General features: G+C 40.9%; 1 protein-coding gene across 2 annotated transcripts in view; it reads right to left on the bottom strand.

Annotated features, from left to right (window-relative positions):
- The window catches only part of TSNARE1 (t-SNARE domain containing 1), a 235,091-nt gene that overhangs the window by 29,251 nt on the left and 179,617 nt on the right, over positions 1-26,223 (bottom strand). The window contains exon 12 of one of the 2 annotated variants that reach the window (XM_075211653.1): positions 13,067-13,320. The exons of the other annotated variant lie outside the window; for it this stretch is intronic. Coding sequence (XP_075067754.1) covers positions 13,297-13,320 — 24 coding nt within the window. The 3' untranslated portion in view covers positions 13,067-13,296. Of the gene's footprint in view, positions 1-13,066; positions 13,321-26,223 lie in introns of those variants that run through there. 2 annotated transcript variants of the gene reach the window in all.

The following is a 26,223-nucleotide window of genomic DNA, read 5'->3' as shown; positions in this document are numbered from 1 at the left end:
GTACGAATTCTTATACCTCTCTGGCATTTTCTTCCACATTTTCTTTTCTTACATCACAGACACTGGCGAGCCACATGCCATGGATGGGTGGCTGCAGTGAAAAAGGGATCTTCTTCCCAAATCATTGGCAAGTATGGGGTAAAGCATTCTATCATTCCAAAAGTATGTGCATATGATACTGTTTTAAATTGGTTATATAGCTACAATATATATATATATATACTGTGTGCATAATAGACATGTTTCCTAATTGGTCTTTACTTCCTCTCTCACCTGCTTCCTTCTGCCATGTTCATTTAGACTATAACATACCACCTAACGTGACCTATTTCACCTTGTACACAGTAATAATAGGATCATACCCTGACTGCAGTAACTGGGGATACACTAATGAATGCATGTACAGCAACACGTTTCATTCATGCAGCAAGGGAGCAGCACTTGGACTAGAATCATGTTGTACGGCACACTACAGATTAGAGGTACTTTCTCTTTATTTGATTGGAACCCAGATAATGTCTATGAATATTCATCATTTATGCAAATGAAGAAATTTAGAGAAATATATATAATTATAATACATCATCATGGAAAGCAATCTACATCTCTAAGTTCTGGTAACGCAAAAGGAGAAGTTATACAGTCAACAACTGTCTAGTAAGTTTGTGCATTTTACCCTTTTAATCCAGCCCACAGAGGCAAGTCCTTGGATCCACTAGAGATAGGGGATACTCCCACTCGCAGTACAAAACTCATAACTTTAGTCCAAAATTCAGACACTTTGGGTCAGTCCCATATCAAACGGTGCCCTGCTGATCCCCACACATAGAACAGGAGGTGATTTAGGAAGGGAAGTGATTTAATAAAAATGTATATTTATAGAGGAAAGCTTTTAACCTCAGATAGCAGAAGAAACAGATGCTGACATGTTAATGTCTGGTCGTGTTTATGGGCCCCACGCTAAATATGACCGCCACTGATACGTAAGCACCAACGCAGCCTGTGTGGCAGATATTGGAGACTCTCTAGATGTGGATTCTCAGAAACCCTCCCTATAGCTGCTAATCCAGCCATGTTCCTGTTGTTATGTGCGTATTGTCGCTAACCAATAACGATTGTTGAACCTCGATTTGTGTTTCCAAAGCACAAAGATTTATTCGTAATAAGTAGAATAATATGCTCAAGCGAAGTTATAGTAAATACAGCCGTTACTTATCGCAGGCGCTCTGGATCCAGTGCAGTCATTCAATCCTGAAGTCTGGGGACAAGATGTCTGCACTCTGGATCACAAGCTGCTGCTTATATACACAATCAAATACAGTAACACAATGAAGATGGTATAGCTTGCATCTATTGGTCCAGGTCTCAGGAATGTCCAAGGGGCTGTCAATCATTGGCTGGTTCATCCTAAGGAATCCAAAGGAGGGGGTCATCTCTGCAGGGGGTATGCTCTGCTCTTCCCGCCAGGATTCCTTGGTCTTAAGTTGTTCATAATTCCCTATCATTCATAACTTGTGTATGCACTCTGCGATTCCCTCGCAGAGTGAACCAAACAGTAGGATATGTAACAAGGTTCATTATGATACCACTCATGATGTGATTCCTTCAACCTTTTCCGTGTATTTCACTAATATGCATGTAACTCTGATATAACATATAAATACTACTATATTTCGACATAACTGACTATGTGTTGCAACTACATTAATGGGTACTATTTTATAAGTATGCGTGTTTGTGCGAATGTATGGTAAAAGACCAATTACTGTTGCTGCCACGTGTAGTGGATGCGTACGCCCTTTCACGCCGTAGCGTGCCCTTGTACGTAGATGCGTACCATACGCATCTTTTCAGATAGCGACAACCAAGTTTGCTAGACTTTAATTGAAATGACTTTATCCAATTTGCTGACTTCGACACTGTAGATGCAAAGATAGGGAAAGAACGAGAGCATAGTATTGGGGTATTAATTTAACATATAGGTACTGATTCAACAAGGCACACAATATGAGCGTAAGGTGCGTTTGTTTAACAGCGCACCTAAATCGACTCCCGAACTCAACAAGGGGTGGATCTAAAGATGCATGCGCTGGTGAATTCGGGGGTAGATCTGCTCTGCTCTACTACGCAGGACGTTGTAGAATATATCCAATGCCTCTGTGGATTATATACATTTGCAAAAGGATGCACAGATATAAAATATATAGAATTAATGTCACCTGTTAATAATATATGCGCTATTGATAAAACAGTAAAAGATTAAAAAAAAAGTGTTCTTTTTCTCATGAAGTACATTTATTAGGATGTTCTTAATGTCTACTGAACATAAAATATATTTATACAGTTGCTCGTGATTGCAAACACATGTTATAGCATGCATACGGGACTGTCATCACTAGTGCTCAGGACTTAGACCAGCCCTGTAGCTGGAGCAAGAGATAAAGCAGAAAAACAAGTAACTGAGATGGCCAGAGCTGGATTCGGACTTGGCTGCTTGCGCTTGAGTTTGGCACGTCCTTACTGTACATTTACTTTGGGGGCGAACGCCCCTTCCCTGTCCTGTTCACACCCTGAAATCGTAGGCCGTAGTAAGTGTCCTTTGTGTACGAAGACTGAGCAGACAGCGCGTTTACTGGCGTATGGTCCGGTACTGGGCAGGCGCAGAGCTATATTGCGTATGATACTCTCAAAATTCAGACAGTATTTATTTTTTAACTGTTGGCTGAGGTTCCCCTTTAAGGTTATACTACAATCTAATATTAGTGAAACCACTGTGAAAAATTGCTTCAAGACACGCTGTACCTACATTTATACAAAAACATAAAAAAGATAATAATAGGGGAATTCTACATTGTACGCAAGTCTCCATTTGTACATAAATTCCACTAAGGCTGAATTTACTTAGAAGTAAACCGATGATGAATAATTTTGCCCTTAGCACGGAGGCGGGGGTCACCTGTTATCCTGCCTTACCAAACGTTAATAGTTTTTGCACACCATTGTTTGGCTCTGTAGAATGGAAGGAAATGGAGATATACAAACAGCGAACATGGATGGAATGAACGCGGAAAAGTCTGAATGCAACGCTGCACAATGAAATGTTCCATTGTGGCATTTCTGTTCCAACATGGCTTCTTAAATTGTAAAGCTTAAAAATGACATTATTTTTTCCCCACAAAGCTTCCTTTATAGCTTGTGAGTCAATGCCACAGCCTTGCGCTTGTATTCAGAGTATTGCTGTATGACTGTAATTCTGCAGAGCTGTCAGAACAATTCATCTCTGCAAAGCCAGCCCTGCGCATCAAGTGAAAGATTCATCCTTAGCACACACCCAGGGAATTCTGAAACTTGTCACCCCAGCACAGCGAGGGGGATCCTTACCCAGAAGTGGGGTGCAGTCTCCGTGCTGAATAAATGATAACTTACAGTGAACTTACTTTGGGTCCCTTAAAAAGTGGGAGGCACATATAGAAACCGTTGTAATTCCTAGACCGTTCACCTGGTTTGAATGTAAATACCCTCAAATTAAAGCTGAAAGTCTGCAGTTAAAGCACATCTTGTTAAATCCATTGTGGTGGTGTATAGAGCTCAAAATATGAGAATTGTGTCGATGTCCCAATATTTATGGATTTGACTGTATATGCATTTATGTAAATTAATGAATCAGGCCCAGCGTGCTGAGGTGATTTATTTCATTCATAGATTAAAATAGTAACATAGTAACTATAATCTGATAAAGATTGCGCATGAAAAAAAGAAGGTTTTATTATTTAAAAAATATACAGACTATTCATCATCAGCTATTTATATAGCGCCGCTAATTCCGCAGCGCTGTACAAAGAACTCACATCAGTTCCTGCCCCAGGAAGGAAAGATTCTATTCTGAGAATATATTTACAATGTATCACTAATGTGACAATTAACACATTATTATTTAAAGTGAAAAGTCTCATATATATTTTTTCTTCTCCATACCGCAACTGGATTACATAACAGGTGAAATGTGTTTTCAGCCAGGGATTTTGGCAGTATAAAGGTTAGAAGCTAAGGTCACAAAGACCTACATTAAAGGCATTAATTGAATTGCACAATAATGGACCTCACTGTTGACCCCCAGCCATGTAGTAAATAATGTCATTAATATACTGTGAACCCATCTATCACTCACATGTCTCACAGTGACGGTCCCCTTGGGTAAGATAGCCAAGCTTGTCCAGGCAAGTTTAAATAACACAGTACGAAGGTCACCAGAATCAAGGCTGTCAGATCTAATGGTAAGTCTAGTTCAGTAACTAAAGAGTGAATAAATGACTTGAGCTGAGTATATCCTCCGAGACGTAATAAGTACCTTGTCTAATGTAGAGACCAGATCAATACAAAAATACATTCTGATAAATACTTTATGTCGAAACAGATACAATGTTAACATTAATGCAATGCTTTCACCAGCTGGGTACATGGGGAACGGTGGGGACAATTCTGAACCCATCATCATCATCATTTATTTATATAGCACCACTAATTCCGCAGCGCTGTACAGAGAACTCACTCACATCAGTCCCTGCCCCATTAGAGTTTACAATCTTAATCCCCTAACATACACAGACCGAGAGAGACTAAGGGAAATTTAATAGCAGCCAATTAACCTACCAGTATGTTTTTGGAGTGTGGGAGGAAACCGGAGCACCCGGAGGAAACCCACATAAACACGGGGAGAACATACAAACTCCACACAGATAAGGCCATGGTCGGGAATCGAACTCATGACCCCAATGCTGTGAGGCAGAAGTGCTAACCAATAAGCCATCGTCATTTGACTGGTTAAGGGTTCCCACCAAACAGGTACATTGCAAAGTGTGGTGATATATTTCACTAATTGCCCATTTATATGATTGGTTGGAATAAACAATTAGTTTCATGCATTTAGTGCGGATAGTAAGAGCATTTTTTCTTTTTTTACAGTATGCTCTATTAGCAGATTGAGATCTTTACGCAGCCCAAGGGCTTTGCTTTTTAGGTGCTGTGGGTTATATCTCTTATCCATTACATAGCTAACCTAGCAAGACCATTCAAAACAGATCCCTTTGGTCAAGCTATTATACCACTGATTTATCCAGATTGAATCAAGACACTATGGGGGGGGATTTAATTGACCGCAGGTTTTTTTTTTTATACCGCGTTATGTCATTTTACGCGTTTTTCACAAATTTTAGAGCAGGTTAACTTTACCCAATATTCAATTACATTTTTAACGCAGCGTTTTTTTTGCACCACAAACGGTCCTATCGCGGACAAGTAGAAGATCCATTAAATTATAGGGAGGGAGAAGCGTTAAAAGCTATTCAATTGTTTTGTTAACGCGGCGCGGAAAACTGTCAAATCTCCAGTTTTATTTCACACCTCTAATGGCCGTGCAAATAATAAAAAACCATAAGAAAACTATTTGAAGTTGTGTAATAACGTAAAAAAAAAAAGATAAATTATGTTTATCAGTAATATATAACATGAAAAAGGTGATTTTTTTTTATAAAAAAAAAAGGTAAAAAAAATGTCATAAAAATAATAAACACACTAATTAATATATTTCATTAATATATTTATGTATGTTATATGTACTAATATGTATGTACTAATGTGTTTTGTCATGGTATAGATGATTGTATAGTAAAAAAAAAGTAAAATAAAAAAGTATAGTAACAAAAAGTACTGTATATAGATATTATAAAATAGAAATGTTGTGTAATGCAATAAAATGTATCCCAATGCATTTTTTTTTATTATAGAGGACCGCGTTAAACCCTCCCCTTCACTCCCCCAAAAATTTGAAAGCACCAATGATTAACGAGCGTTTGCTGGTTTAACTGTTTTACAATTGAATTGCACGATTTTTTACCCAGTGGAAGCTAAAAACGGTCGCGTGAGAGGGTCAAAACGGAGCGGGTATTTGAATTGCCCCCTATTAATATTTTATTTTCTGTTTGTCAGACATTATTTTATTTTATAAATATTTACGACAGTACTTTATTTTATTATTTTGATTTGCACTGTTGCGCATCAATAAACGTTTTTTTGTCTATGTAAATCCTCTCCCAGGTGCAGAAATCCATGTCCACATTTTGGCACTAACCAATTACATTGTTCAGTCAGAGGTTACAACCACTGAACTACAAACAATCAGCACAATGTTCAGATTTCTCCCACAGCACTTGTAAGAAACTGCTCCATCACTGAGCATGAAGACATATTTAGTATAAACTCCAGTTATGTCATGCATATTATTCAGCGATTATACATACACATTATTAGGTAGTCATGTCTAGCACTGGGTAAGACCCCCCCCCCCCTTGCCTTCAGAACAGCCTGAATTCTTTGAGGTATGCATCAAGGTGCTGGAAACGTTTCTTAGAGATTTTGGTCCCTGGTGACATGATAACATCACACAGTTGCTGCAGAATTGTTGGCTGCACATTCATGCTTCGAATCCCCAGCTCCATCCCAAAAGGTGCTCTACTGGACTGAGATCTGGTGACTGTGGAGGCCGTTGTAGTAAAGTGCCCCCATTGCCATGTTTGTGGAACCATATGAGATGACGTGGTGCATTATCCTGCTAGAAGTAGCCATTAGAAAATGGGTAGAAAGAATGATGCACATGGGCAGCAACAATACTCAGGCAGGCTGTGGCATTTAAACAACATTTAATTGGTATTAAGGGGCCTAATGTGTGCCAGGAAAACATTACCCACACCATTACACTGCCACCGCCACCAGTCTGCCCCGTAGACACAAGGCAAGAGGGATCCATGGATTCATCTTGTTTACATCCAATTCCACCATCTGAATCAACAAATCAAGATTTGCCAGACCAGGTGACATTTTTTTGCATACTTCAACCGTCCAGTTTTGGAGAGCCTGTGCCCACTGTAGCCTGAGTTTTCTGTTCTTAGTTGACACGAGTAGAACCCGGTGTGGTCTGCTGCTGCTGCTGTAGTCCATCCACTTCAAGGTTCAACATGCTGTGCTTTCAGAGATGCTCTTCTGCATACTAGTGTTGTTACACATGGTTATTTGACTTACTGTCAGTCTGTCCATTCTCAATTGACTTCGCTCAGTAACCAGGTGCCCATAGGACTGTTGCTCAGTGGATGTTTGTAATTATGTTCACCATTCTCCGTAAATCCCAGGAGATCAGCCGTTTGTAAGATACTCAAACCATCCCATCCGGCACCAACAATCATTCTACGGTCACTTAGCTCACATTTCTTCCACATTCTGGTGTTTGATTTTAACAGCAACTGAACCTCTTGGCCATGCCCGCATGCTTTTATGCACTGAGTTGCTGCCACACGATTGGCTGATTAGATATTAGAATTAACAAAGAGATGTACCTAATAAAGTGGCCAGATATATGAAAATAGTTGATGTACTTGTTTTTTTAAATGCAAAAAAACCGATAGGTTATTTTTCAAATCAAGCTCCCTACCTATTTGCAGTGAATGGTTAGATCTTGTATTGTGTATGTAACGTTATTTCAACCGAACCAAATATCCTCTTGCTTGGAGTCTCTATGGGATTGAGTATACTGCACCTGTCGGCACTGCTACATGTTAGGCTTTATTTGTGTACTGTATAAGCAGTTGTTTAAACAAAGCAATTGCATTTTATACGTTCCGTGATCATATAAAGAAACAGTCCTCTTCACACTGATACCACCACATTATATGAAATCATATCACAAATAAAAGCAGAACACAAATACTGGAAAAGGCCAAGCAGCTGCCTCTAACCCATGAAATACCAAATAGATGCCAGGGGTTGGGTGGCTAAATGTCCCTTTGTATAGATAGTATGGAAGTCGTGCTCGGTGCTTATTGGAGCAATATGCACTATAAAGGCAGTGACAGGAAAGGTTAGCTCGGAGAGAGCTTGTCAGCTCGGATTGTGCAGGAGAAGCCGGCAATCCATCATAAACACTGCGGCAGAGAACACAGGACACACAGCATTCACTGTCTGTGGCACACCGTACCCCCACCTGCTTCCCGGGCACATGGCATTCAGTGGATGCGATGTAATTGGAAAACACGGAGCGCTGATGGGCCTGACATGCTTACAAAAGAATATAATTGGAGAGAGGGCAGCTACAAGGCTGCGAGGGTGATAAGAAGAAGAGCGTTTCTGGATATGAAAATCAATTTTATCCCAAACCCTCCCCGCTCTTTTCATTTGGAATGCAATAAAAATCTATTTGTCCCCTGTTCCTTTTACACATGAAATGCCACTTGTTCCGGCTCTCAGCAGCTGCATAAAATGTAATAATTCACAAACGCAGCCTTAAAATATCTCAGGCTTCTTAATAAAAAAAAAAACAATTTCTACAGCTTTGTTAAAGGAATAAGTGCAATTATTTCTATATACTTATCACCAAAGCAAAACGTGTATCCAAGGCGCGGCTTTCAACCGCTGGGCTGCCTTCGTCTCTCGCCATGGGCGTAATTAAACACAGGGCTATTTCCTTCTGCTAAGGGAAATGTGTCCGCTTTGAAAATCTTTATTTTGTAATTGTATATAATATTAAATCAGCTCAAAAAATCAACACAAAAAGTTAAATTATATTTTTGATTGTGCTCATGTCTGTGTATTAAACAGTAGTAGTGTGCGCTGCTATCACCGAGGATCTAGGACAGTGAAAGACGCAGGCAGTAGAGTTTGTACCATTGAGGCTACCATCTTCGCTTTAACAACTGGGTATGACTGTAAAGAGGACTAGTGACGTAAATGTTTACAGCCATTTAAACAAAAGACTGTAAGATACTTAAGTATCCTATTGTTGTTTGTAGCTTGTATTATTATCATGCATTATTTATAGGGTGTCCCAAATGGTACAGCGTATACAGAGGGCAAACCACTAAATAGTAAATGGTATTACAGGACAATACAGTAAACATATAACAAAATTTCAAAACAGGCAAAAATAGGCTATATGGGCAGTGGGGTATAAGGGTATATACAGCGCAAGCTGAAAACTATGCCCAAGACCCAGGAAAGACTAACAGGATCAGAGCTTATGAAAGAGGCTCAATGACAATGGAGGAGTTGAGTCTGGGGCAGGGAGCCCAAGGACTGGGAGCAAAATGTAGCTGGTGAGCAGAAGTTATAGAGAAGGAAAAGAGAAGAAACAGGAGGGATTAGGGCACTGCTCACCTGAGCTTCATCATCTATTTATTTATATATCGCCCCTAATTCCGCAGCGCTGTACAGAGAACTCAATCACAGCAGTCCCTGCCCCATTAGAGCTTACAATCTAAATCCCCTAACATGCACACACACAGACCGAGACACTAAGGGCAATTTAATAGCAGCCAATTAACCTACCAGTATGTTTTTAGAGTGTGGGAAGAAACCGTAGCACCCGGAGGAAACCCGCGCAAACACGGGGAGAACACACAAACTCCACACAGAAAAGACAATGGTCGGGAATCGAACTCATGACCCCAGTGCTGCGAGGCAGAAGTGCTAACCACTAAGTCACTGTGCTGCAGCTTACAATCTAAAGGGAAAGGGGCAGACACATGGTTGACACACTCATCATCATCATTTATTTATATAGCCCCAACATATTCCGTAGCGCTTTACAATTGGGGACAAAAACAGTAAACTAATAAACAAACTGGGTAAAACAGACAAAGAGGTGAGAAGGCCCTGCTCGCAAGCTTACAATCTATCGGAAACATTGGGTCAGTTTACGGGGAACTACAGATCAGGAAGGTGGAGATGAAGGAACATGAGGTGTACTATGGAGTGGAATAGCAGGCTTTAATGAACAGGTGGTTTTTCAAGGAGCGTTTGAAGCTTTTCAGGCTAGGGGATAGTCTGATCCAGATATATTGTTGTATGTTGAACCACCTACATTGCTATGACCTATGTTACAACAATACCTCAGAACCAATCAGGAGCCAGAATTGTAAACTCTCTCAGTAACATCAAATTTGTTTTCACTACCTGAAAATGGGGGTAAGCACAAAAACCCACCTCTGTGAATTATAAACGAAAACTGAATCTTAATTGCAACTGATGTAAACTGATAAAAAGAAAGACTAGTCTCATAAATAAATGTCTGCTGTACAAAACAGAATAGCTGACGATCCTTTGCCAACACTGGCACCTTCTGCCGCTTCATCTCAATGACATCATGTAAGAATATAATTGACAATGTAAAGAAAACACATGACTCATTATCCATTGTCAGTGATTACTATAAGACGGCCTAAGAGAGCAGTGGAAAAGGAGAAAGGTTGGCAGTAGGTCTGCAGGGCATCACCTTTTTGGTGATGGTTTATATGTGCAGCCACTAGGACGTCATCCACGGGCCCCCTACAGAACAGATGACCTAATTTGGCCCTTGCCACATAGCACCCACCACTCCTGATGGCGTGGCAGCGAGGTGTACCCTGCTTATAGAGAGCTCTGTGTGCCCACTGCACTGATAATTCCGAACAGCCTTAACTGCGGGCAGTCAGTGCAGTATTTGTCTGACCTGAGTATTGGCAGTTTGGACCACTAGGTTGGTGTGGCAGTGCCCCCTGCCCCCACCAAGATACTTGGACAAATTTTAATCTGGCCCCTCTCCTCTTGTACGGGAGTGGTCTAGACCAGTGCGAGGCAATGTGAGCATTGACGTGGAGTGGAGAAGGCTAAGGGGGTAGTGAAGAGTGTGCGTAACTTGCATTCGGGGCAGGTGCAGGGGAAACTTTTTTTTAAGTTAGACTTAGACAAATGAAAGTTATTTTATCACCTAGTTAAAAACTCTCCCAATAATGACAGTTTATCTTTAAATATGCTAGAATGTTTAAGACTACTCTAGGGGGTTAAAGCAATTAGGCGGACAAGCCATTTTTAATGTTTAAAATCTATTACTTCCTCTTTAAATAAAATTATAGTCTACAAGTGACGTCAGTATATTTCCTGCAGTTGTTATATCTTACAGCTGTAACACAACTAGAGGGCTAAGAGTGGTAACAGTCACTGTAGCAGTCTGCTTATTGTTAGTGAGTGGCTCTAAAATCACCCTGTGATGTGGCCGCTGGAATAGCGCAATCAACCTTTCTGGCCTCGCACACAAATCCGCCTTCCGTGGAGCGGGATGTGTCACTGGCAGCAAAGCTTTAACATTCGCACCTCTTGTAATTATTACGTTTGGTCTCGGCAACAACAATGCCGCTTACTTGAGGTGAAACCATTAAGGCTGACTGTAGAATACGGTTCTCTATTACTTTATCTTAATGGAAAATCAAAACATGGCTTACAGCTGGAAAATGACTGGGTTGTACAACCCCCCCTCCATGATGCCAGGAAAAAATATGTTCTTAAAGTACGCAGTTAATCACCATCGAATTCCCATTCACAAGAATCCTAGGGATTAGATCTAGAGGTACAGGGCAAGCTCTGCTTAAACAGACGTCCATCGACATACGCATTTTCTTTGCTCGTGTAAAGACTGCAAAATGTACGGTTTGGAAAAAGGAATACAAAAAATTAACAGTGCTAAATCAATCACTGTAGGAACCCATTAGATGGATAGTTTGTTACATTTAATTGTTGACACATCCTTGAACTCACAATTTCTGGGACTGTGGAGTGCGGGAAAAAAGAACAAGAGAGATTGTAAAATGTGTTTTTCGAAAGGTAAAAATCACAGCCTATGCTCAGCCTCATCACTTGGTAAATGGCATTAATAGGACACATGAAAGGATGTGAGACGATGACGTGATGATCACATCCACACTTGCCCAGTGCTTTCACACACCGGCGACATGCCGAGTCCCCGATGACATCATAACCACATCATTCATTGGGCTACACCTCCAAAGTGTTGTATCGTGAGAGCAAGAATAAGAATTACAGGAGGGACTTGGCAGGGAGATGGGGATCTATGGGGTAGTTCTGCAGGCAAACTAATCTCTGCAAGTAAACTCTGTGATACTTTTAAAGAAGCTCTAAAAGTTTCTGCAGCATGATTATTATTATTTTGATGCATTCCTTAAATTTGCATTAGACAAAATACAAAGGGAAAAAAAAAAAAGTTTACTGTGTAAAAATTTGTTTCATAAAGAGGTGGGATTGACTCCACAACCTTCCTGCACTAGTGTGACAGGAGCCTCACATCAATACACTGCCTTTAGAAGGATTGGCTACATGTTAGATTAGCCCATCACACTTCAAGTTTGCCACAATGACCAGCAGGAACTAGCAGAGATGTAATACTCGGTTCTGATCTGATAGGCAACAGCTTATTTTAGCCCCACCCACCTCACCTCTCGGTTGTCTGTATTTATCAAATTTCAAAAAAATACACAAGGAGTTAAATGCATCAAGCTGAGAGTTTTCCGGTGGGTTTGAAAAACCAATCAGATTCTAGCTATCATTTATATAGTACATTCTACAAAATGACAGCTAGAATCTGATTGGTTGCTATAGGCAACATCTCCACTTTTCAAACCTGCCGGAAAACTCTCAGCTTGATACATTTACCCCTAGGTTCTCTAACCTAGTGCAACACACATAAAAAAGGGGTAGTATGCTTTTAAAACACATCTGATATGAATGGAAATAATAAAATATGCCCGCTCTAGGAACTGCCTGTAGGAATGACCAAAGCTTAGTGATGCACTATCTAAGATAATGAGGCAATCCTGAAAACCTGTACAGCACATACCAGCATATATAACATAACATTTACTTAATGAGCAATCTTCTACCCTAGTCTGGGTACAAAGCATGACCAGCAATGATTAGCTGAAATCAGGGGCCTTTTTCGGCAAATCAGATATGCCAGTCCTTTGGGTAAGCCAACAGTGCATTTTTTCAGGATAGCCGCATTTGAGCAAACAGGGTTTACTTATTAGCTTGGTCAGCACATATGACTGCTATTAGACATTTAATTAGCATGGTCTTATCAATCAGTGCATTGACAGCATCATTTTGAACTATCATTTCTAACCTTCTAAATGAGACATCACCTAATTTTTCCCGGGCCTCCAGAGATTTACATACTTATTCCCGGTGAGTGGTGCGCGTGGCTCTGGGCTCGTTCGCTAAATATTCATTCCGAGTACTTTGTCACCGTTGTTTTGCTGTAGTATGCAAATCGATTTATCTGCTGGCTATACATCTTTGTGCATGCACTATAACTGTGCCAAGTGCAAATGAAGAATGAAGGTCATACGATAAAAACTTGGATGGCTTCATTAGATCTGTAACTTCGGCGGCTGCAGCAGAGTTTTCAATTAGTCAAGAAGTCATTTACAGTTTAGAAACAAATTTAGCCTGAGGGAAAAGGGGGCAAAACATGCATTTTGTCAATCCACCAATAATCGTGAGAATGTAGCCTATGAATACTGATAACCATTATAATCACTGAAGCCCTGTGTGATCTGCATATTGTTATTTTTAGTATAAGGTCATTAATATTTTACTTGATACAAAATATAGGGACATATTCAACTTGCCGTGACGTTTGGATGAACATCACGGCTGCACATTTTATTTACGGTAATATGGTAGCGCAACATTCACTTTCCCTTCGCAACCCTACGGGGGAGGACAAAGGGAAATCCGCGATGTTGTGGTAACATGAAGTGCCTTCGTGTGCATTCCGCGCACAACTGAATATACCCCATAGAGTTAACAGGATTCTTCTACAGACTCAGATGTAGACGTTCTACAACATGAAGTGCACACAGTACGAAAGGAAGATAGAAAACAAATGCTGGGACTTTTTGTTTTTTGAACATCAGTGGGATGGCAGGAACGATGAAGATTTATTTTATTTTGTTTCTCTGCTTTTTACACAACAGCACAAAACACCAGTTACATAAATGATGAGATATTACTGGCATGGTGTTGATATTTTAACGAACAGATAGAATTATGTTTGCTCACTGATACCAATAGAATATGCAACATTTATCACCATCTTGAATTTAGTGCATATATGAAAATGACTGGATGTATTAATGTGTATAAAAGTCCTGCAGCCAACACCCTGTAGACCTCTCTTTGGACAGATCTGGAGGTAAGTATAATGAAAAATATATCAAAATGTGATTTTTTTTTTTCAGATTTCAAATTGCTGCAAATTGCTCAAAATCTTCGGCTATATGTGTTGATTTTAAAACACCTGTCCTGCCGGGGTTTAGTCAAACTCGCCGGAGATTCAAGAGAAACAGAAAGTCGCTGGAGATTCAAGAGAAACAGAAAGTCGCCGGAGATTCAAGAGAAACAGAAAGTCGCCGGAGATTCAAGAGAAACAGAAAGTCGCCAGAGATTTGACAGAATAAATAAGCATGGGGTTAGAACTGTCTGACCATTCATAACACGGGGATCAATACAAGTTTTAGTTATGAGGGTAATCAAGATTTATTGTTTAGAGGGATACAAATTATTATTAATTATCTAACAGAGGGGGGGGGGGGGCACAAATTATTTATGAATAAATTAGTGGGCCAAATTTCATTAATGATTATACGTAAGAACATTTTTATTTCACGTTACTATATTACAGTGCCATACAATTCATTACCAGTGGGGCAATAATATTTTTTTTTCTGCTGTGGCAACAGTTAATAGTGGCAGCATGCACATGGCCACAAGTATGTACTTTAAATGATGTCCCCATCCGGAAATATTAACTGTTGAAACATAAAAAAAAAACATTATTATTGCCGCACTGGTAATGAATAGTACGCCACTATAGTATAATAAGATATAAATATGCAACCAGCAGTTAAAAGTTGATGAGTTTCCTAATCTCGCCTATCCAAAGCAGCGTGTTGATTCTGGCATTTTTCACAGCAATCTTGGGCAAGTTTGCAAAATCGCAGCTCCCTACATATGGCGACTTGTATTTTTAGAAATGCCAAAAGCAGAGATGGTGATTTGTAGCGTATCAATTTTGGTTAGATCACTTTCTGGCAGTTTCCTAAGAACTCGCACTATCGTACATCGGCGGGTTCAAACTCGGCCGAGAAAAATCGCTTTAATAGGCAAATCACAGCTTGATACATTCTGTCCTTGGACTTCTGGGCCAGGACTATCACGTCACAGCTGAATCATCAGTCTTAGCCGGCTATGTCTCTTATTGAGAAGCTAACTAGCAATATTAAATAATTCACTCTTATTTACTTATTATACTCAATTTCTTATCTGTTGCGAAGAAACATGGGTCTACTCACCAACACGGTTGTCCAACAGTAATATGACAAAGAAGCTCTGCCCTCATGATGGTTTTAAGAGATCAGCTTTCTCTTCCCTCTAAAGTCATTCAGAAGGGTAGTGTATATGCTAGGAGGAATTTCACACCTGGGTGTGAATCTTAGTCTATTAAAGAATTGCCAGAAACTCTTAAACAGACCTCAAGTTTCACCTAGAACATCACATAATCATAATAGCACTACACCTCCCAGGGGCGCGGAGTCTAACAGTGCAGAAGGAATTCGCTAGGGATCCCCAGAAGGTAATTTGGACTTTGCGGCTTCTGCACTGTAGATTGCAGCCCCCTAGGGAAGTACCCGAGACCTGGGAGAATTGGATAGCTATAATGCACTAGAGCCTAGTGGAGTAGAGTGATAACACTGTGAACAGATATACTTTGAGGTAGTTGAGACAGGTAGTGATGGTCTGCAGAGCGTTACCACTGGTGAGTGGAGAAAGCACACAGGTAGCGATGCTCTGCAGACAGATTCACAGGGAAAGCTGGAGGCTGGTTGCAATGGTCTGCAGAGCGTTAGCACTAGAGAGTGGAGAAATCAAACAGTTTCAAATGCTCTCTGGTTGACAAACAAAAATGGCTGCCAGACACATACAGTCCGTATGCTACACAGACACAGGCTCATGACTCACAGCACGTCATGTGATGACAGAGGGTTGAGAAGGAGGTTGGCACAGTGCAGACAGAGCCCAGAGGGGCGTTACAAAACATCTCTGCTCACTCATTGCATGCCCTGTGACTGTGGTTGCCATAGTGATCAAGAATCATAAATCATTATAGCAGCCTGAAAAAACAACAAGGAAAAGTGGCAAATACCAACATTCCTCTTAAAGCCTGACATAGTGATTTATGATAAAAAAAAACAAAAAAAAACCACACCTATTTTTTTTCTTGGGGTTACTGCTTTAAACTTGCAACATCACCACCATGCTGTACTGTAAAGGAAGCAGGGGACTGTACTGTGGAAATATGGTATCTGCTAACACTGCTGTAAGATTATAGCGCTCAATGTCTTAGGAGAGATACAAGACAAGCAGCTTTTATGATGAGCTGGGAGTTAAAGGAAAGAAGCTTACTAGCTACTCAGCATGAACCGTCCTGTGTACAGTTAGCGATGTACCTTGCGTGACGCATAATGACTTTTATCGACCCATTCCATTGTTATAAGGTAAGAATAGGCCGGAGAGTGGATATAAATTTACCAGAATGATACCAAAGAAAATGTGACTGTGGCTGCTAGGAATGTACATGTCTCTATTTAATAATGCTATCATTCAGATGGACAATTACATTATCACCGTGTCTTCAGACATTCACTGTTCCTCTCTATTCTCTTTTGTACTAATGTTTGACTACAATAAAGGCCATTTGTCCCCAAATGATTCATTATTTGCAGTGAGGCCTGTTTTTAGCATTTTTCTTCCTTGTCTAGCAGAGATTTTCCCATCCTGGAAACTCACAGAAAAGAGAGGTACCAGCCCAGTTAATTCAGATTGAGGATTTTTTTTTGGGTGAAAATATCTGAATTGAATTAAAAATAGGTGGACATCAATCCACCTTGTTGAAATCTATGGGGGTCTATCATATTAATAAACTGTAGACAAAAGTTATATTTTCTTTGCAGACATTTCTTGTACATTATTTTCTATTTGTATTCAATTCTCCCTGTGTTCTCCGATATATAAATTCTACTGCTTGTCACTCATCGCTTGTGTATGGAAACAAAGCTCAGTGAGGTCAAAGTGATTCAACCAATCACAGACCTCTTTCACTGTGTGATCTTAAAGCAGTACCTAAAGCAGCCATATTGTAATATCTTCTGGTTATATTGAATGTTCAGCACTTGGGGCGAGCATCCGATCTCTTCTGACATCACTGGGGTCTGCGAGAGTGGTCAGATGACCACTCATGGCCAATTGTGGTCACCTTATGGGTTTATGGGTAGCACGATGGCTGTGGTTAGCACTTCTGCCTTACAGTACTGTGGTCATGAGTTCAATTCCCAACCATGCCCTTATCTGTGTGGATTTTGTATGTTCTCCACGTGTTTGCGTGGGTTTCCTCCGGGTGCTCCGGTTTCCTCCCACACTCCAAAAACATACGGGTAGGTTAATTGGCCGCTATCAAATTGACCCTAGTCTCTCTCTGCCTCTGTATGTGTGTGTTAGGGAATTTATATTGTAAGCTCCAATGGGGCGGTCAGGGACCGAGTGAGTTCTCTGTACAGCGCTGCAGAATTAGTGGCGCTATATAAATAAATGGTGATAATGATGATTATTTACGAATATGTAAAAATAAGAATAATTCAATCACAATTGATTAGACTAATATCAAACACTCAAACACTGCAATATCACGGTATCTGTCCAGCTTAAGGCAACAGTAATAATTATATCACCTTTTAAGATAATTTGCCTGAAGGGGCTAATCCTTCAAGAGGAAAATTAATTTATTTTGTCTACTACAGAGTTCCCTCTCTATACTAACCCTCTTTATTACCCTCTCCCCCCCCTTCACTTTCCACCAGGTATTTTATTGCAACAAAGGTTAAGCGATTATGTATCACTTTTGAGAATCTCAGGTAGCTTAGTATTATTAATGTAGCAGTTCTTAAATTCAACTCTAAACATTTAAATATTCCAAATGTCCCACTTAACATACAGAAAGAAGAATGGATTGTACCAAGGACGAGGGAGGGGGGTTCTGAACATTTTACTGGGGTTTCTACCTATAATGTGAGTGGGTGGGGTACGTATTCCTGATGACAGTAATCCCGACAAGAATGACCCCGACATAAAAATCACGATGACCATCAGCGCAACAGTGATTAAATCCGACACCTGTTATAGCCGTTACCTCTAAATTGCGAATGCAGAAAAGCCGGCATTTGCCCAGAGTGCAAATTAGGCTTTTAAGGGGGCAATGGGTGGATGGCGAGTCCAACCATTGCCGCCTTAAAAGTGTCAATCGCACCCTGAGCAGTGTGAATGACGAGCTTAGCAAACACCGACATTTGTCTATTCGCAATTTAGTGGTGATGGCTATAACAGGTGGCGGAGGTTCGATACATCTAAATTATGGTTTGTAGATATTTATTCACTGTTGCGCTGATGGTAATCGTGATTTTTATGTTGGGGTCATTCTTGTCGGGATTACCGTCATCGGGAAAGTGACTACCGCCGATGTGAGTTATGGCGCTGTGCTAAAACAAATGATGACACATTATATGCTTTGATTTCAGGGGTTGGGTGGTACTTGTGTAGTCTTAGCAGCAGCGTTCCCTTGAATAGGTCAGCTCTACGTGACATCCTTCAAATGACCTCTAGTCCATGGTCAATGCATACAGTGACGACTTGCTCTGCCAATCTACACGCTGGGCTTGTTTTACCGTAGATTCAACTGTGATTATTGCCAGCTACAACTGCCAGTTAAGCCTCTGCTGGTTAAAAAAATTCACAAGGCAATGGCGATGAATATATTGTGTCCACGGAAGGAAAAGATAGAGGCCAGGTAATCAACTGATGAGAGAGAATTGTTCTCCTTGCTGTCAGTAGAATTACCTAGTCTGCCAAGCAATAACTAGGAACATAGCTTCCTAGACAGAGCGATTGCCTAAGAGGAGAGCTACCAATATGCTCAGCTTCCAAAACAGATTATTTAGGAATTGAACATCCTTGTGCCAATCTATTCTGTACATCCAGAGGCGATGGATATGAGCATTTTATCATCCACGGCTCACCTTGATCGGTTCAGCTACTGGGAGAGAACAGTCATAGGTTCCTTGCAAACCTAAAATATGCATGAATTTCTAAAGTACACTGAAGGTTTGCATTGGGAAAGAGCTAAGATGGTTCATCTTGCTGCAGCGAATGACGGGGAAATGTCATGCTACTGGTTTTCTATAAATATAATGAAGCAGAATTTGTTTTGTGCATCGATTTGAAGCTCTTAGAGCAGTCGGCACAGCCAAAGGAAAGTAAAATAGCAGAAGAGACAAAGCAAATAGAGACATTCAGAGAAAATAAAGCTAAGCACTAAATTCAGGCAGTGAAAAGCAGTGAAGCAGTTGGCGTCATAAACTAGACTGAAGTTATAATCAGCCTCTGAGTAGCCGGCAGTGAGTGGAGACATGGCTGTGCACGTCTGAAATAAGATCGTTCGTTTCACTGTATTACGAATAATGCAGATCACAGCAAAGACAACAAAATGCATCCATTTATACATCACCCTTAGATTGCAAGCTTTAATGAGAAAGGCTGTCTCCTATCTGGGCCCAAGGCCTGTTCTCATGTCTTTATGTAACGCCATAACAGGGGCATAAAGTTGTAGCAAATACAAAACAGCATTCATAAAATGTTACAGCACAAGTCTGTCCCAAAGACAAGAGTCTGTCCCAAAGAGCTTGCAACCTGTACTGTTTTCAAAGGAAAATGGTTGGGTTTCTTATTGTATAGCACCATAATATATGTTTGTGCTTTATAAAGGATAAAAAGAATAATCAAACTTGCCGTAATAGAGCTCTAGATTTTGTGCCTTTTAAAGAGAACTCCACCAGCATGGTGGCTCAGTGGTTAGCACTTCTGCCTTACAGCACTGGGGTCATGAGTTCAATTCCCGACCATGGCCTTATCTGTGTGCAGTTTGTATGGTGTCCCCGAGTTTGCGTGGGTTTCTTCTGGGTGCTCCGGTTTCCTCCCACATTCCAAAAAACATACTGGTAGGTTAATTGGCTGCTAACAAAATTGACCCTAGTCTGTCTGTATGTGTTAGACTGTAAGCTCCAATGGGGCAGGGACTGTTGTGAGGTCTCTGTACAACGCTGCGGAATCAGTGCCGTTATATAAATAAATGGTGATAATGATGATTAAACCCCTACATAGCGCAACACAGAGAATATTTAATCATTCGTATCAGTCCCAGTGGAGCTTACAATTTATATTTCCGACCACATGCACACACACTAGGGTGAAAATTGTCAGAAAGCCAATTTACTTACAAGTACATCTTTGGAGTGTGGGAGGAAATTGGTGCACCCGAAGGAAACCCAGGCAAACACCGGGAGAACATATGAACTCCACACTGATAGACCCTGGCTGGAATCGAACCCTTTTCTTCCTCGTTATACACATTAGAGCCCAGGCTAAGCCCGACAAATCATTCTACCGCCAAGACGATAGACTGATAGCTGCAAACATTCACTGTCCCACCACCGCTGTACCACTGACCTGTGTGCTGAAACCCCTCCTACATGTGAGTTTAAACATCTGTAAACATTGAATTAGAGACCACAACTAGTCACAGAGAGAAAGAGAGATCATCTCTTAGTCACAAAGCAACTACGCAGCCTCAGATCCAACGACACACAGTTGGGGAGCACAATGGAGAGAGTAGGTTTCCAGCTAGCCTACCAGACACCAAAGGTGGCTGTGGCTGTAGATGTTCTAGTACAGACTTCGCAAAATATAAGATGATATAAATGTATTGCGTAGATAGGTAAAACTTTGTGAAAAGTTGATTAGAAAGATTTAATTAAGAAGTGTATAATTTTGGTAAGGTAAAGAGAACTTGTGCATGGGGTAAATGAGATCAGATGCAATCAGGACATTTCTCCTGCTGAGTATAAGATTTCAACAATTTCCTTCCTCACTTTGCTATTCTTGTAATGATAGGTTTGTAATTACATTCATACACATTTTCCAAATTAGGCTGAGTGCTAACAACTCTAACAAATAGTACTGAGAGCCCTTCTAAGTGGCACAGAAATATTAGATTGATTAGCTGGTTGTCTTCTAAAATCCCAGTTTTTGAGACACACAAGAAAAAAAAAAAAATGACTGACTTCAAAAGAACCACAGTTGTTAGATGAATAATGTTCTGTTCAGAGCGAGATCATCAGCTGTGTAAATGCTAAATTTATCCTCAGATCTGACCTCTCATAGGTGCTCTCTATAATGAACGTGCTTTTCTCATTTACTAGTAGCGTAAGGAAGAGAATAGAATAGATACAGGAAGCATACGAGGCACCTGAATTCCTTGAGAGACCGGGTATCTTTGTTATATTATGGCCATATGGTTTTGAGAACTTTTTATTTAAATGTTATTTACATTGTTTTCTGTAGTTTTGGTTTCTTTTTCTGTCTCTGTACGAATCAGGAGAACTTTTCTCCTCTACAGTTAGTGAAGTTAAAAAGAAAGAAAGAAAAACTTGGGCAGTAAGCAGGGATGTTCATGTAAGAATATGTTCTGTACTTTTGGACCTCCCCTCCAGGAGATCGAAGGGGCAGGTGCGGGCACATCATGACATGATTATGTGGGCAGCAAAGTGGCTTAGTGGTTAGCACTTCTGCCTTACATGACTGGGGTCATGAGTGATTCCCGACCATGGCCTCATCTGTGAGAAGTTTGTATGTTCTCCCTGTGTTTGCGTGGGTTTCCTCCGGGTGCTCCGGTTTCCTCCCACACTCCAAAAACATACTGGTAGGTTAATTGGCTGCTATCAAAAGCCACTCTGGTCCTACTCTGTGTGTGTGTATATTAGGGAATTTAGACTGTAAGCTCCAATGTGGCAGGGACTAAAGTGAGTGAGTTCTCTGTACAGCGCTGCGGAAATGGTGGCGCTATATAAATAAATGGTGATGATGATTAGGTGAAGAGTCTAAAATTTACAAATCTCTTATTCTTGGCTATATTACACCAGGGTGTCTCCTCTCATCTCCAAATCTGTGGAGATCCTTTTGACTACAGTCTCGCTTTACAAGAAGGTTGGAAGTGTAAGAACAGCTGTACAATCCTCAGTATTGTGCTCCAATGTGCTGATTGGAGGCAACTTTTGATGTCCTGTTACATTCTAACAAACATAATCTAAGTAGCTAGTTGGTATACATTTTTGGCTTACTCATCTACAGTTTTCTTCTAAAAGTCAGTGTCATTTTTTTTTTTTTTAAATGAATTGACAGGTCATTAATATTGGTTCAGTTCCAACAATGTCTCCCTATGCTATGTCTGGACAACAGGCATTGTTTAAGTACCCCACACTGCCACAGGATAGACCATATTACACATAGTAGCCAGTTAGGTACACTTTCCCTTAACATGAAATGTACTGTTCAATCAGAATCATACAGATGTAAGAGACACAATATTATAGTTAGTGACGTAATCTACCTGCAGATGTGCTGGGTATAGCCTCAATGCTCACCAGGCTGCCTCTAGTTTGCTCTAGTATGGAAATCATGTGCTGCAGATTAAATTATGACCTGCTCTGATTAGCCTGGGCCTGGGTTCCATTTCAGCTGGGGTACCCACACACTTCTTGTCCTCCTCCTTTGGTTGGAACCAGCCCAGGTTGTCAAGCACCAATTACAGAGGTTCCCATTCATTTTAGTGGTGTTCTCAACGCAATATGACATCTGGGGGTAAATGTATTCAGCTGCGAGATTGAAAGGAACTTATGATAATAACTCTTATTTACAAACCACAAAATATGCAGTCCTGCAATTGCGTAAGTGTGCCTGTTTGTCCGCCAAGCGCAATTCAAAGTACACACCACTTCGATGTCCTTGCAACTGTACCAGATAGTTGTCCTAAATTTGTCTGCAAAAGTGCACCGTAAAGTGCAAAATGCATCTGACTAATTATAGGATGAGGGCAATTTCTGCCACCTCAGAGGTGTTCAACAAGTCAAGCCCTTGATCTTAATTAAACAGCTTCATTCCATAAAAATAAATATTCCTTTTGCATGTGTAAAATTAAGAGCAACTCCGCCCATTTGGATGTTACAAACTGTTGGCACTCCAACAGACACTGTCATTTTGGTTCCAAATGCATGCATGTACCAGTAAAAATAAGGCATGTATGTGACATCACAATGCTTCTTTTGCCAGAATCAAGTTGCCGTGGAAAAGGGGACGACAGCTAAAAAAACTCTGATTATAAGCAATGACCTCAAACCAGGACTCTCTGATTAATTACAGGAGTCTATACATATATAAATTTCACAAGCGTATTATACAAACATATTTGTTTGTTTTTTTTAAACTCTTTATTTGTTACAAGAGGAAACAGCATAGAAAAGAGCCAACAAGTAAAAAAACATATTTGTTTTATTTATTCGTACACAGAGTTCAGATGACTTGTTGGCATATGCTGGGAAATAAGGATATATTTACTGTAATATGTGGTTCCATGTACACCCTGTAGCTACATTGTGTCAGAAGTAAAGTGTGAATCTCTGACAATAATTCCCCGTCTCCATGTTCTATATGAATCTCATTGTCACCGTTCCTCTGTCATATTACATCTCAGAGCCCTGCGCGGTTTGAGGCAAGAGCTGCACAACTCCTCTCTCGTCCTTCTTGCCGCTTCACAAGACATTTACACTTCACAATGTGACTGTTTACCCCCAGTCAAATCTGTTTTCTTAATCAAGTAAAATGCGCTTTTCATGCAAGGTTCTTTAAGAGCGAAAATGTTACAATTCTCGATTTCACAAAACTGCAGATAGACCCATTAGATTGAGGCAGGGACCTTCCCGATAAACAGACTTTTCTCTCACTTCTGGCATGCTCTCTTCTGCCTGTCACATTGATGATCCTTACAGCTATATACATATATATGTAAAATGTAACAGCTCATGAACAAATTATTGTTTTTGAGAGGAAAACATTTCTATATTTATCTGTGAGTGATGACAAGTAGTTTGACGTTATATAATAAATTGATTCAAGTATGAAAGCAAATAATGTACTATGACATTGGGGATGCTCCAGGCAACCCTGACATACTCTTCTATATGTCAGGCTATCGGCCTCTGGACAAAACAGCAGCTCCCTATACATCAGGTTATCTTCCCGGGACTGGACACAGGAGCTCCCTATACATCAGGTTATCTTCCCGGGACTGGACACAGGAGCTCCCTATACATCAGGTTATCTTCCCGGGACTGGACACAGGAGCTCCCTATACATCAGGTTATCTTCCCGGGACTGGACACAGGAGCTCCCTATACATCAGGTTATCTTCCCGGGACTGGACACAGGAGCTCCCTATACATCAGGTTATCTTCCCGGGACTGGACACAGGAGCTCCCTATACATCAGGTTATCTTCCCGGGACTGGACACAGGAGCTCCCTATACATCAGGTTATCTTCTCGGGACTGGACACAGGAGCTCCCTATACATCAGGTTATCTTCTCGGGACTGGACACAGGAGCTCCCTATACATCAGGTTATCTTCTCGGGACTGGACACAGGAGCTCCCTATACATCAGGTTATCTTCTCGGGACTGGACACAGGAGCTCCCTATACATCAGGTTATCTTCTCGGGACTGGACACAGGAGCTCCCTATACAACAGGTTATCTTCTCGGGACTGGACACAGGAGCTCCCTATACATCAGGTTATCTTCTCGGGACTGGACACAGGAGCTCCCTATACATCAGGTTATCTTCTCGGGACTGGACACAGGAGCTCCCTATACATCAGGTTATCTTCTCGGGACTGGACACAGGAGCTCCCTATACATCAGGTTACCATTTCTGGACTGGACACAGGAGCTCCACTATATGTTAGGTTAGTATCTCTGGCCTGGAAACAGGACCTCTCTTCCTCAAAAGTCAAATTATCTTCAATGGACTGGTATAGGAGCTCCACTATACTCCTCTGGACTGGAAACAGAAGCTCCACTATATTTCAAAGTTATCACCTGGACAATATTTCTCCTCGATACGTTATGTTAACATCTCAGGACTAGACACAGGAGCTACGCTAGACATCAGGTTGGCGCCTCTTGACAGGATACAGCTTCAGTATATGTCATTTTATCCTCTCAGGACCAGACACAACAGTTCCCCTGTACATCAGGCTACTTACTCTGGACTGGACATAGAAACTCCACCACTATACATCACGTTATCACCTCTGGGCTGGTCACACGAGCTCCAATGTCACGCTAGCTTCTCTGGATAGAAAGTTATCCAGTTCCAGAAGAACAGACCAGACAGCTACACAAAGTGGAGGTGGCCATTTTGTGACCATCCTATCAGTTCACTAGGAACGATTGACATCTTTTGGTTCAGTTCATAAAATAGCTGCCTCCATTGTCTTGTAGGTTATGAGTCCATTTGAACAAAGTCATTAAGACAAAATAGGGAATGTTTAGAAATATAGTTGGTGTTAGCAGGTTGTGGCAGGGAGGGGCACATATGCTCCGCTGTAAACCTCTAAACCTTCATTTACTATATACATTATCTGATAAATCATTGTTGACATTCTTTTACTCTTGATAAACACGCGCATTCCCATTACCCCAGGCTACCTATATCAATAGTGGGGATACCACCCTGGCAGTTGCCCAGATACTGCGGTTGCCCGCATTGGGTACCGCTGCTGGAGAGCTGAACCAGACACAGCCTAAAATGATAGCAGGCTCGGTACCAGCCAGCCATGGCACTTGACCAGCCAGAAAGCACTTATGTCAGTATAGCAGCAATTCCCAGTACAAATGAGGAAGGACCATCACGATGTACTAGTAAGTGAGTGGGTCAGGGGCTTTGCTTCCTGGTATGCAGATATACACAAGACATGTGCAGCTCCTGATGCAAGCCATAGGTACTACAGAAACAGGACAAGACCCAGTGGACAGAACCATAACAGGCGTATTTCAAATACTCATCCAGTAACTCTGTAAATCAGACCAGCCTATGTTTACATTCATATCCTGATCGTCATTCTCTCATGAGAATCCAGCTGATCATTATCCAGTGTGTTTGAAAACACACAAGAGTGGGCTTTCCACACCCCCGTCCCACTCTAGTATCTCTGACTCATTCATTACAAGAGGCAACCACTGTTATCAATTACTTTTACACTCTGGTATAAAGATAGAGCGAGTTTGTTCTATACTTTGCGCCTCAGCCCTCTGTGATGCCACAGGTTCCCAGAAAACTGAATTTTGGCTCA

This window comes from Mixophyes fleayi, chromosome 5, assembly GCF_038048845.1.
Source record: "Mixophyes fleayi isolate aMixFle1 chromosome 5, aMixFle1.hap1, whole genome shotgun sequence".
NCBI classification, from domain to species: Eukaryota; Metazoa; Chordata; class Amphibia; order Anura; family Limnodynastidae; genus Mixophyes; species Mixophyes fleayi.
This window is presented reverse-complemented; position numbering and strand designations above follow the sequence as displayed.